At 34.3% G+C, this 14,143-nt stretch overlaps 1 protein-coding gene across 2 annotated transcripts in view; it reads left to right on the plus strand.

Annotated features, from left to right (window-relative positions):
• Positions 1–14,143, plus strand: part of LOC145683502 (ABC transporter G family member 23-like) — a 259,118-nt gene that overhangs the window by 134,205 nt on the left and 110,770 nt on the right. For both annotated transcript variants that reach the window (XM_081754841.1, XM_081754842.1), the window contains exon 5: positions 1,494–1,601. In XM_081754841.1, the coding sequence (XP_081610967.1) occupies positions 1,494–1,601 (108 nt within the window). The remainder of the gene's footprint in view (positions 1–1,493; positions 1,602–14,143) is intronic.

Raw genomic sequence — 14,143 nt, forward strand, 5'->3', positions numbered from 1 at the left:
AGAACTTTTATGCTCGTCCGTTCGTCCGTCCGTTTGTCTGTATGGGGACAGAGAAACAGAGCAAAAACAATAAAAGAAATCGAGAAGCAATTTTTTTTGTAAGAATAGGTTTCGTCTCCTTCGTTAACCTTCCTTTCAAATTGAAAGTGGTAGAAATCAACTGGTTCCGGTTTCAACGTTGATCACTATAGAACAGAGACGGTTATAGATAACGATAAGCGATTTACTGGAATCGATTCAACTACTCAAGAAAAGACACACTATAACTATTTGTAACATTTTATTAAAACCGTAAGTGGTTGAAATTTACTAGTACTTTCCGAAATTTACTACCTACTAGTACTAGTAGTTGTTTCATCTCCTCCATTTTTATATTGATTTACACAAAAGCACAAACGGTAAGAAATACCGAGAAGTTGTTTCTTGCAGTGAATCCATCGGCCAAAGAATAGAGTCCATCTCCTCCGTTAACCCGGTTTTCAAACCGGAAATGATGTAAATCAACCATTTCCGATTTCAACGCTGATCACAATAGAAGAAACACTATAATAGATAGCGATAAGAAGTTTTTTTTATTGAATCGATTCAGTGTCTCATAAAAGGATACCATCTCAATCCTATTACTCTACTAAAACCGGAAGTGGCAAACATTTCTCAGTACTTCCGGTTTCAATGTTGATCATAATACAGACAAACGGTAATAGATAGCGATAAGAGGATATCTGGAATCGATTCCGTGTGTTAAGGAAAGATACCATCTTCATTACTCTACTAAAACTGAAGTGGTGATTTTTTACTGGTAGGCTAACTTCCGATTTCAATTTTAATTTTCATAGAACAAAAACGATAAGAATAGATTTCATCTCCTCCATTCAACCTCTTCCAAACCAAAAATGATAGAAAATGTTTACTGCGAAAGTTTCATCTCTCACCATCCATCTATTTTAGGCTGAAGTTATTTATCTATTTTAATATTGAATTTGCACAGGAAACCTACTGTACAACTATGAGATGAAACTCACTTTCTGCTGCATCATATTGTTTCTATTATTTAATTTGTACATGTAAGAAAATACACTTTGAAGTAGCAAATTGTATCTAATACTATTTCATTCTGACGGTGACACATGCAGTCCTTAAAGTGCTACACATAGTACTAACAGTGAATTCTACTCACGGTGACACACACACTACTTGTAATAAAATAATGAAAGTGGGGATAAAGTGGGATCTGTATAATAAATTCATATCCCTAAGAAACCAATTTTTCTTAGCCACATCTTGACAAGACTGAAAACTTACAGTAAGAGACTCGTTCTTTTTCCCTTTTTTTAAAGAAATAAATTGTACTGTTGGGAGGTATGTTTCATAACATTAGCAACGTTTATCTCAGATGTAATTTTACTAATTTACAAAAACAGTTGTGAAAAAAAACTAAAAACACGTTGGAGCATTTTAAAGAATTACTAATTGTATTCTTATCATCTTTGTAGCTCTGGACAAGCTAGGAGAGTCTCGTTTGCGATAGCCATGTTGCATGAACCACGACTAATGATTTTGGATGAACCAACAGTAGGAGTGGATCCTATACTTCGAGAAAAGTAAGTATGGTTGTATTAGAACTAACATTGCAATACAAATATTGGGTAAAACGTAAAAGGATTGTTTATTTCCACTGACTTCTTAAAAATTGAGCGTTGGCACAAAAAACGTTATAGTCAACATTGTTTTAGCGAAAAACAGTAGCTGAGATGGAATTATGTTTTCAAAAATAGGGAAAGATAGTGACTACTGTAACGCGACCTCCACCCTTTACTCGTACAAGTGATTGAATGGAGCCGTCGTTAGGTAGAACAAATGTACCCTTCGGGCACATCCACACTTATAACATATAGCAGGTTCAGAAATTAAATTATTTAATGCATAAACAATGTTAATTAAATATATAGTAATCCTGAGTTCAAAAATACTAAAGTGAATGCAGCTACTATTCATAAATATACTTAATAGTATGGTTAATAAGGAAAATAATATTCTTTGTTCTATTCATTAACTTTATAACAAATTCAATAAAGTAATACATATAATGACTGCTGATAAAGAATTCCATCCAAAGAGGCTACTTCAATAGACATATTTTTTTTTCTGAAATTAGGCTCATGACAGTAACCTATTAGAAAATTACATATCATCTGTAAGAATTTTCGAATCTTAACGATTCTTAGTTACTTATATCAAACTTATTTCTATATATATATTTGAATAATACATAATTAACTCACCAATAATTTGAATACATTATTCCTCCTTGCTATTTGTATACTATGGTCATGGAACTTCACATAGAACATGTATTAACAGGATCAAATGGAAACACACACTTTTTTTTTTAACGTTGCACCAAATAACTATAACTTTTTTCACACATACACCGATCCTCAATTAAATTCTTAGAATATAATAATATCACGTAATAAGATTTTAACTTTCAGAACTATGCTTTCAAGATACAAAATAGCAACTGGTTAACTGGTTTTACCCATTTCGAACAAAATTCGAAACTCAGGATAGCTCAGACTTCTACCTTTGGATTCAACAGCTAAAGTGCTGTTGCCTATAGACAGAAATTAAACGTAGAAAGATAGTTCGCACAAATTCCGCTGTGGGCGCTGTTATAAAGTGAAGGTGATTTTACTTTTTTTAAAAACTCTAAATAAACATGTCGTTACACATTCACCTCTCCCTCTTTTTTTTTTATGAAATATGCAGAATCTCGTTGTCTCAAAGTCAGGATTAATCACCAAACTAGTATCACTATACCTACTAGCTAACAAACATACTTCCCAACTACACCAACTAAAGAAAAATAAACTAAAAATAAAAATAATAACCCCCAAAATACAATCAAACCACTACCATACTCTACACTCTCTCTACAGTCAGCAACTATAGTAATTCGTGTATGATTCGCATCTTTCATAAATTTACAAACACTTCCAAAAAATTATGAAATAGCGCCTAAATGCAATTTCCTGATTTTTCCTAAGCAATATTAAATATAAAGCGAAAGATATATATATATATTTTCCCTACATATTATATTTTACATATTCAATAATAGAAAAAGAAATTACATTGTAACTTACAATTTCTGTCTTGATTACATACTGAACGAATAGTTTCCAGTTGAAAAATAATATGTTGATTTATCCATAACCAGTTTTATCAGAATAATCCATTTCCATCCAATAGACATGACAAACAGACTGGAATCCGATCCACGGAATTCTCCATTAACAATTGACGATACAATCCACCGACTATTGGACTAGAAGCCCAATTTACAATTAAGGACGCAATACATTAGACATATTTAGACGGACACATTACAGGCCTGCAATGAGAAAACTATTTTAACATATAACACATTAAAATTACTTAAAATTATGTTCGTCTGTTGTCTTATAGCACCAACGTAAAGCTTCAATAACAATTTATATTTCTAATATATATATATATATATATATATATATATATATATATATATATATATATATATATATATATATATATATATATATATATATATATATCCTTTTTTTCCAGTTCTTAATAATAAAAATACCTAATTAATAGGGATTCTCCTTTCTCTGAACGGTTTTGTCATTGAGACATGTACTCTACGAATATCTCTGTCATTTTCAACAGATTTAACCTGTAATGAGTTTTCACCAAGGAATTTCTGGACTTCGAATGGCCCCAACCACCTTTCTGATAAACTCTTCGTAATGTTATCAGCCAAAGATGACTTGGTTTGGGCTTTAATTAAAAGTTTATCACCTACCTGATAATTAGTAGGTATTCTTCGTTTATTAAAAATTTTCTTTTTCCTAAGCCATGCTTTCTCAATATTATGGAGCGCATTTACCCACAAATTGGGGTCTTTCTTTTGGATATCTAGCTCCTGCACATTCCATTTTACATCTAATGGGTCTCCGCAGTTATAGTTACAAACTAAATCAAAGGGACTACACTTGGTCTCTTCATGAACAGCGCTGTTAATCGAGTACTCTATTTCGTATAGACCCGTATCCCATTGATTCTGTCTCTTACTAAAGTATATCCTCAACGAATTTTTCAAAACTGAAATGTATCTTTCCGCTGCGTTTGAGGCACTATGGTACGGAGAAATTCGAATATCGCGAATACCATTACTATATAAAAAATCTTTAAATAGTGCAGAGCTATACACACTAGCATTGTCATGTGCCAAAGAAAATATAAAGCCATGTCTACACATTAATTTATATAAACGATTGATAATGGCTTGACTAGAAAGTACACGAAGTGGTTCTAAGAAAACTCGCTTAGAAAACGAATCTACCACAATCAAACAATGGCGTCCCGATCGTGTATTGCACATTGGACCAATTGTGTCCGTATACCATCTCCCATTTACAAATTTTTCAAAATCTGATGTTAATTGACCCATTTGTTTCCTATTATTAGGTTTATTTTTCTGACATAGCTCACAGCATGACACAAATTGTTTTATATCTTCTACCATCCCACTCCAAGTATATTTGGCTGCTATACGCCCAATAGTTTTTCTTGTCCCTAAATGACTTCCGGGTAAAACACAACTATGATGAAACTCTATAATACTATTGGCTAGACATTTTGGAAGACAAATCTTATACGGGTTTTTTGTAGCTTTAGTCTTTTTACACAGAATCCCTTTAACTAACTTATAATCCTCTGATCTCTCCTTCCGTTCTAAACGATGTATAATTTCCATTAATTCAGGATCTCTAGCTTGATGATCTTTTATAGATATGTTAGCAAATAGCATATTCCAGAGATTTACTAAGCATAAATTATTAATCTCTTGTTCCATAGTTGCCTCTAAATACATAGATTCAAAATTTTCCTCGTCAAACAACCGTGACATAAAATCTGCACTTATATTCAAGTTACTTGAAACAGATTTTACAGTGAAATCAAACGCTAATAATCGATACAACAAACTACCATACCTTTTGACCCTTCGTATGTTACGTATAGCATACGCTAAGCCCACATGGTCTACCCTCAGTTCGAATTTATTATGCAAAAACGTTTTATATCGTTCCATGCATTCAACCGCCGCCATAAGTTCCAACAAAAAGATCGGCTTATTTAAATCATATTTACGTAAGCGTCTAGAAAAGAATGCTACCGGAACTCTATTTCCGTGACTATCTAATTGTTCTAACGTGCCTCCTAAGGATTTTAAACAGGCATCTGATGTAATTATAAAGGGTTTATTCAAATCTGGAAGTTTCAATACTACATAAGCTTCAAATAATTCCTTTATCTGATCTAAAGCTCTTTGCTGTTCTTTTCCCCTCACAAATTTACACTTCGCCGAACGAAGTCGAGTTATCGGTTCCATCACATCATGAAAGTTTGGTATAAACCTACTATAAAACTGAAAAAAAAAACTAGCTAAGCTAATCAAACTTTTCCGATTTTTCGGTGCAGGTAATTTCCTGATAACTTCTATTCTAGAAGGATCCATACATAGATTTCCGTTTTCAACAACAAATCCCAAATATGAGATCTTTCTCTGAAATAACACAGATTTATTAACCGACAATGTTATACCAACCTCATTAAACTTCTGCAAAATTGACTCAATTAGCTGTTTATGACTCTCTATATCTTTACTTACTGCCACTATATCATCAAAAAACCAATCCACACCTTGTTCTTTCAAAGGATATAGCAAATCAGTTAAAACCTTTGACAAAATAAATGATCCTGAAGATATACCAAAAGGCACATACTTATATTCGAATAAACCGCGATGAGTTAAAAAGGCGGTATATTGAGTCGAATTTTCACTGAGTTTCAAATGATGATATGCTGCATGAACATCAAAATGGCTGTAAATAACTCCCTGTGATAAACTAGCTAACACATCTTCCATACGAGGAGTATATTGTGCATTTAAACACAAACGAGAATTTAGAGATTGATAATTCACTACAAGCCTTTTACTTCCTGACTTATTGTTGACAAGAAAACAAGGAAAAGCCCACTGGGAATTACTAGGACGAATTATTCCTTGAGCAAGTAAATCATCTAAAATTACATCCATTTGCTTTTGTTCTGCCCGCGAAAGAGGGTAAGTTTTTTTCCATATAGGTGTATCGTCTTTTAACAATATTTGATGCTCAAATCGTTTAATACATCCTATCTTATCACTAAAAACATTAGGATATTTATTTATTAAATTATCAACATACCCTTGTAAAGTATGATCCTGTTCCAAGAAACTAGGGTCTACTGTGATTGGTGACAATACTGATGGCGGCTGTTCAAAATTCCCTGACCTCCCCGGATACAATGAAGAAAAAGTCTCTCCTGGGTTGGCAACAATGGGAGGATCCAAGGGCGCTGATGATATGGAAACCTTGCAGACGCCTGGCGACGAAGTCATTTCCCTTTCTCGGTTAGCGTACGCGCCTTTGGCGCGGGAGACCCGGGTTCGATTCCCGGCGGGAGCTCATGTGGTTCGGATTCCACGTTAATCAGTAGGTCCACGTCTCATATAGCCTCGCTGCTGAACGGGACGTTAAACTCAAAATCAACTCAACTCAACTCATTTCCCTTTCTCTACAACCGTCCATCCTCATAAACAAATTGGCATAAGCAGAAGCACCATCGCTACAAAATAAATCGCTTTGCGCAGAATAAGAATTATCTTTTTGGGAGGGGGTGACAGATTATAAGTAAGGGGTACCACGGCACGTTCTTGTTTCAATAAAAGTTTGTTATTGTCAAAGTCTATCTGAGCACTTATAAATTTTAGTTCCTGGACTCCTATGATAAATGTAGGTTCTAAACCTTCCACTAGAAAGAACTTCAATTTGTAAGTTTTCTTATGAAATCTAATAAATAGGAAAACACAGGAGTTCAACTCGATCTTTTGTCTATCCACACCTACTCCACTAAATTTTTGCTCATAAACACGCACAGGATTATTTAAAGTTTTATTCCACTTCTCAAAGTATTGTTTGTTCACCAAGGAAACTGAGCTACAACTGTCAAGTCCTCCTTTTAATTGTTTCCCCATAATAAAGGCATTGACAAATGATGCAATTAAGTTCTTGAATGTTCCTTTATATGGATTCTCACTCTTAACCTCCCTAAAGTTTGAAGAAAGTTTATTAACTGGACCTTTATTCACCTTACTTGCTTGGGAACTAACCCGGGACCTCTCACTATTTGTAACACTGCGTACCCGCTCACCGCTTTCAATGTTCAACTTAGCTATACATTGAGAAAGTTTATGTGGGCACTGGGAAACTCTATGATTTCCTTTTCTTCCTACTGTTTCCTTTTGTTGATGTTTAACTAAACTATTGTAAACAATTAAGTTCCGCCGATGTAACTCATATTTTTCCACTTCTGCTTTCACAAATTCTAGAGATACTGGACGATTATATTTAAAAAGTTCATAACGTATTTGAGGCTTCATCCCATTTAAAAGAATGTCAATTAATGTTTGTATATCTTCTCTCCCGTGTGTGATCACATAACTATCCGTCACACTCTCGACGTGAGATACTATATTAACCTCCGGCTTTTGCAAACAATAAATATATTTACGTTCTATTTGTTGTTTACCTATCGGGGTCACAAATTTTGAATACAATAGGTAACTAATATGTACCCACTGATTTGAACCCGTTATCAAATTAGATAACTCATGATTGATAAGGCCACTACTCCTTCCTAAAGCTATAATAAACAAAGCTTCTTTCGGGAACAAGTTGAGTTTCATAATCTTATAAATCTCTAATAAGAAAAGAAAAATAATTTCGTCTTTAGTTCCATCACAAAAAGGGATTCTTTTTATTTTTTCCGAAAAATTTTCATTGGCAGCTGATACTGCTAATTTATTCATATCCACAGAGAACGGCATAAAATTATGTAAATATGGCTTACTACGTTCATTCTCTGTATTGATTTGTTTATCAATTTTCCAACAGTCTTTTTCATTTAAAGCAAAACAGCTCTTATCTACCACAGGTGCGCTGAAACCAGTTTGCCTTAACTGACCTACCGCAACACTCTCACTCTCATTCCTCAAATCGTGAGTCGTTGCACCTGCCAAGGTCGAAGTGTAAACACTGCTGGTATCTGAATCTAACAACGGTGATAAACTATCACCTGTTTGTGTCTCAACTGCCCTACAGTAACTGTCCCTATATCTTTCGTTTTCTAAAAACGAAAAATCTTGCTCCCTCAAAAAAGGATTTAATGGATTAGGTATGATCAAACCACCATCTCCATTGGGAAAATGATTTAAATTTAACTGGCCCTGATGGGTACGTTCACTACTCGTATCTGACATGTTTCTGGCAATATATAAAACTCAACTCTCACAAAATTCTTTCTACATACAGCCAATATGTTACCAAACAAGGAATATCCTGACAAGTAAGAACTAGATACGTGTATCGTAACAAAATTAACTATATTGGTGCTAGCAATACTATATTTCATATAGATGAAAACCAGAACCTGCTTTCCCAAAACTATCCTTCCTGCTACTTATAATAATGTTTCTATTAATGAAAAATAAAAAGGAAGAATTTAGCTGTTGAATTTGTGTAACGCGATAAAACGATATCACTTCGTTTTAGCCCTGATTCGCTTTACGTATCTTTTAAGTTATTACGTTATTATAGTAAACATATCAACTACTAATTTACTGACCATAAACATGAATTGCATCCAAAAATCTTCGATTTATTCCTCTGTAGTATACGTACATAAAATGTCAGCAGCAATCATAGCAAATAATGATCTTGATAATACCAACATGTCCTATCCATCATAAAACAATAATCTTACTCATGACAACGAATCAATAACAACGTTCTTTCTTTTAATTATATCTAAGTTATCTGTTTAATTATTGCGCCTCTGATCAATGTTGATAAAATGGGTACAGATTAATTATAGTATCGCTGTAAATGTCGCCCAGAACGGGAATTCCGTAACAGTATTCACGGAGAAGGAAAGAACCCTGGATATTTTCAGAACACTTACTTTTTGAATAGCCCTCGTACTAATCATTATTACATCAATATAAATATTTTTCTTTTCTCTTCTTTCTCCATATATATATATCAATTCATTTATAACAATATTTTTCTTTTATTACTAATTACATATCATAAACGTCGATTCATTACAAATATCATTTATGGGTCTATCCAAAATTATAGGTAATTGATGACTTACGCAGAGTTACTACTTAACTGTTCCTCTTTTACATTGAGCAATAACATCCATTTACAAACAATATTATTTATAATTAAGATTGTCATCTTATCAAAACAACAACAAGATCAGAAGGCAATAATTACGTTTAAAAGCTTCAATTTAAGTTCACTGTCATGGATTTCAAGTTAATACAATCGAATCTCTTTTGAACACGTAAGAAAAAAATAAAGATAAACATAACACTCAAAGTTAGTCAATAACAACATGTTCTATCAATAATAAACTAATAATCTTATTCATGACAAGTCCCAAATAAATTATTAGATGAATCTCGGGACGAACGATTACGAGAATCTTCAGCTGATATGGGATTAACCCCAACCATATCAGCGGGTTTTAGTTTAAATTATGATTAACAAATGAGTCAATTAAAGTACATTGAACACCACAATCTTGGTTATTCTCTCTTGATCCATTTCCCGTTTCATTTATTACTTCGGTCCTATTCCGACAGTTCCTGCCATCTCGAGATCTCCAATTGAATCTGTTTTGAGTCACACTGGTATGCATGACATTGTTACTGTAATTACGTCTTCCACGAAAGTTTCTTCCGTTCGTCCAACTGTTCCTCGGATTACCATAATTCGTTCCATTTCTGCCGCTAGAATTGAATCTTCCATTAGCTCCAGTTCCAGTACGTATAACAGATCTTTCACTAATTCCAATGCCAGTATTATCACGTGACCTCTCATCGCTGCGAAGGTTTTCGATATTTTCACTAGTTATATTCAGGTTTCTGACAGGAATTGGATTGGGTGGATTACGATTACTTCCGCTAGGGTTCGGGAATTGATTCTCGAAGTTCTGAACTAAAATTATCAGATGATTGAAGTTTACGCATTGAGCAGACAACAGTATCTGTTGTAATTTATATGGCAATAAAATGCGTACGGAAGCGATTATTCTGGATTCGGGCTGAAACGGATTGACAAGTTTAAGTTCATTATAGGCATTAATCGTAAAATCTGTAAGAGATTTATCGACCCGAGGTGAATAGTGTCGGGTTCGCACCATCGCATCACGGTTAGCTAACAAGAAATCATTTTCGTAATTAGCCAACAGGGCCCGTTTAAATTCTTCGTAGGATTTGACATGATCGCGAATAGCTTTAAACCACAAGGAGCAAGGGGGAAGTAACAGATGTGGTAACAACTTCATAAATTTAGATTGATCCACACCCATAATTTCACACTCTGCTTCAAACTTCTCTAAGAACGAGCTTGCGGTTTCGTCACACTTACCGCTGAATTTAGTCATGGCCTTAATTTCACTGACCTTAACGTTTATTTTACTATGATTATGATTTTGTTGGCGTTGATAATGGTCTGGAACCCTTTCGCTCTCATGTATCTGCCTTCTTCTTTTGCGATCTGGACTTTGGAATCGCCTACTGTGATCTTCCACAACTAAACCATCATCAACAGAACTCTTAGAAGAAAATATCCCGTCAGTTTCTATTAATGGAGTTCTCGGGCGGTGATGCAATGCTTCCTGTTGATGATGCAATATTTCCTGTTGATTGGGAGTACCCAAAGCCTCCTTATACATAAGATCATTGTAGCCACATTCCCTCTCTTGTAACGATCTGATTCCCTCTTGTAAGTTGGATATCAGTATGCTATGTGAATTAACCTGGGCAGTAATATTCACTATCTGATTTTTTTGTTGGGCTGTCGTCGATTCCACCGCTTCAACGGCTTTCTTTATCGACTCTGTTTCTAGAGCTAGTTGATCCTGTCTATCTTGCCATTTGTTACTAAATTGTTGAAACCTAGTATCAAGTTCTCGCGTCATATCATTTGTAATTTTGACGGTAACTTCATTAGCTAATACTTGCAAATTTTCTTTCAAACTGTATTGCAAGCGATCAAAATTTTCTTGCACACCTTGTACTTTATCTGCAAGAGATTTATGCTGCACTAGTATCTGTTCTAACTTATCATCGTACAATTTTTGTTGTTGATCAAATTTCTGTTCTAGCTTTTCATCTTGTTGATCAAATTTCTGTTCTAGCTTTTCTAGCTTTTCATCTTGTTGATCAAATTTCTGTTCTAGCTTTTTATCTTGTTGATCAAATTTCTGTTCTAGTTTTTCATCAAGTAGTCGACTAAACATATCAATAAGGTTAGAATAGGAATGTTCAGACACAGCTGTTGCATTTCCAGATATGGTTTCGTTTGAAACACTGGGTACTTCTTCAATCTCAGAATCCTGCATATTAACAATTCTTTGTATTCTCTTCCCGCTTCTTAAAATAGTGAAACTCATAAAAAGGTATATGTACTTATGCACATAAACTCAGTTCTTACTATTCTTCGGAACTAAATAGTATGGTCCCGTGTCTTCGGCACCAGATAAAACGATATCACTTCGTTTTAGCCCTGATTCGCTTTACGTATCTTTTAAGTTATTACGTTATTATAGTAAACATATCAACTACTAATTTACTGACCATAAACATGAATTGCATCCAAAAATCTTCGATTTATTCCTCTGTAGTATACGTACATAAAACGTCAGCAGCAATCATAGCAAATAATGATCTTGATAATACCAACATGTCCTATCCATCATAAAACAATAATCTTACTCATGACAACGAATCAATAACAACGTTCTTTCTTTTAATTATATCTAAGTTATCTGTTTAATTATTGCGCCTCTGATCAATGTTGATAAAATGGGTACAGATTAATTATAGTATCGCTGTAGCGACCTCCACCCTTTACTCGTACAAGTGATTGAATGGAGCCGTCGTTAGGTAGAACAAATGTACCCACTAACGAGATCGCGTTGGCAAAACTTTCGTTCAACACTCCTGTAAGCCTTCGTAACGTTCTATACGTCGATATTTGTTTTAAGAAACGTCAATATTAAGATTTTATCAAAAAACCTAAATAGTAACGTTGAATCTAAGAAGCCATAAAAAGTTAAGGAAAGCCTGTACATTTGATGGAAATTGATGTAATGTTGTTTACTCCAGCATATGTTCATATAATAGATGGAACTACATCAAATATATCGAACTCATTTTCTCCTTCCATGATAAAACTACTCTAAAGTGTCCTTTTAAGTTCGAAACTAGTAGACATAGGGCACACTTTTTTCATGATTATCTTAAAGTCCATAATGTTCGACTCGGAAAGATTTTGATAATTTTGGTTGTCTTTATTCAGCTAGTTATAGCCTCTGATATGTAATGCTTTAGATACATGATCCAGCTTTCATTTATCTTTTATTTATGTGTCGGGTGTGAGTTGTTTTCTGTGAAACATTTCTGAGAGTTTTAAAATTTCAAAATTGCACGTTTCAGGAAAAATTGTTGAATTGAAGGACTCTCAAAGCATCTGTTCTGAAATGAAAATACACAATAACTTGATAGGGTTCTTGAAAATTGATGGCGTATTGCAGACTTTACATTTAAAACTGGGGCTGTCTCCCAAAGATTCAACAAAGAGGGTTTATGTACGATTTCTATGTTTGGACAACCTAAGGCTTGAAGTGAAACTACGATTTGTTATTTTTTTAAGTCTAGGTATAAAACTAATCCAAGTTTAAAAGCCGTTCACACCTTGGTGAAGAAAGGGCATAGACGGATAAGTATACTAAAATAGCACGAGATCAACCTTGAGAAGACAAGTGTGTGGTAATGTAGGTACCCCGAGGAGACATTAATCCCTCAAGTTTTAACTCTGATTCTGATTCTCAATCTGATTTGTTCGTGAGCGATGACGTAAAATCGGAAATGTGGTGTGCATTATTGGCTTTATCGACGTCCATCAAACTTTGATGTTGCGTATAGGTGTACACGAGGGCTTCGTCTGAAAAATGTAACAACTCACCCCCACCATTTCCCCCATTCAAAACATTCGATTCAATATTTTGATCTCTTTACCTATGAAGTTCTTTGAGAAGAATTATTTTGAAAAATAGGTTTTTAGATATCGCTTTAACCTAGAATAACATATAATGTCCAAAATAGTAACGCTGGTGCGCCTGAACGGGGTCAATTGGTTATTGTTTGCATATACATAGTGAACGAATGAGACATCACGCTCGAGAGACCCCAAAATACAGAAAAACGTCACCGGTACGGTTAACAATTCTTAAAACTTCATAACAATTGAACTTTCGTAAAATACCCATTTTTTGGGTAGGTAAATACAAAACGGGTAAATACCCATTTTTTATTTACCTACCCACTGGGTATTTACCCGACCCACATCTCTAGGCACAAACTTCATAATGAGGAACTGCATGATTTATACCATTTATCAAACACTGTTATGGGTCATCAAGTCTAGAAGACTCAGATGCGCAGGTAACGTAGCCAGAATGGAAGAAAGTAAGAACGCTTTCAAAGTCTTAACTGAAAGACCAATCGGAAAATGACCATTAAGAAGACCTAGGAACAGATGGGAGGAAAATATTAAGATGGATCTCGCAGAAATAGGAATACAAAGCAGAAACTGGATCCAATTGGCTAAGGATAGAAGTCAGTGGAGAGCTTTTGTAAACGCGGCATTAAACCTCCGGGTTCCATAGACCATAGAGTTAGTTAGTTACGTCATTTTGTATGGTAGATGTATATTGGGGTTTTATCAAGTAAAATAATATTTGATCAACTTCTGATAAATAGGTTGGTATCACTATAACAGTTCTGTAAACATATACAATTACCATGTTTTCTGTAGGAAGTAAATCATTTTATGCAGCATTCAAAATTTTTGTTCCTACATTTAGGCATTTCTTAACATTAAAGATTCAAGACCTTCTCCTTTCTTAATGTGTTTCATTGTAA

The sequence above is a fragment of the Thermobia domestica genome, chromosome 4 (assembly GCF_964235325.1).
Source record: "Thermobia domestica chromosome 4, izTheDome1.hap1.1, whole genome shotgun sequence".
NCBI lineage: Eukaryota > Metazoa > Arthropoda > Insecta > Zygentoma > Lepismatidae > Thermobia > Thermobia domestica.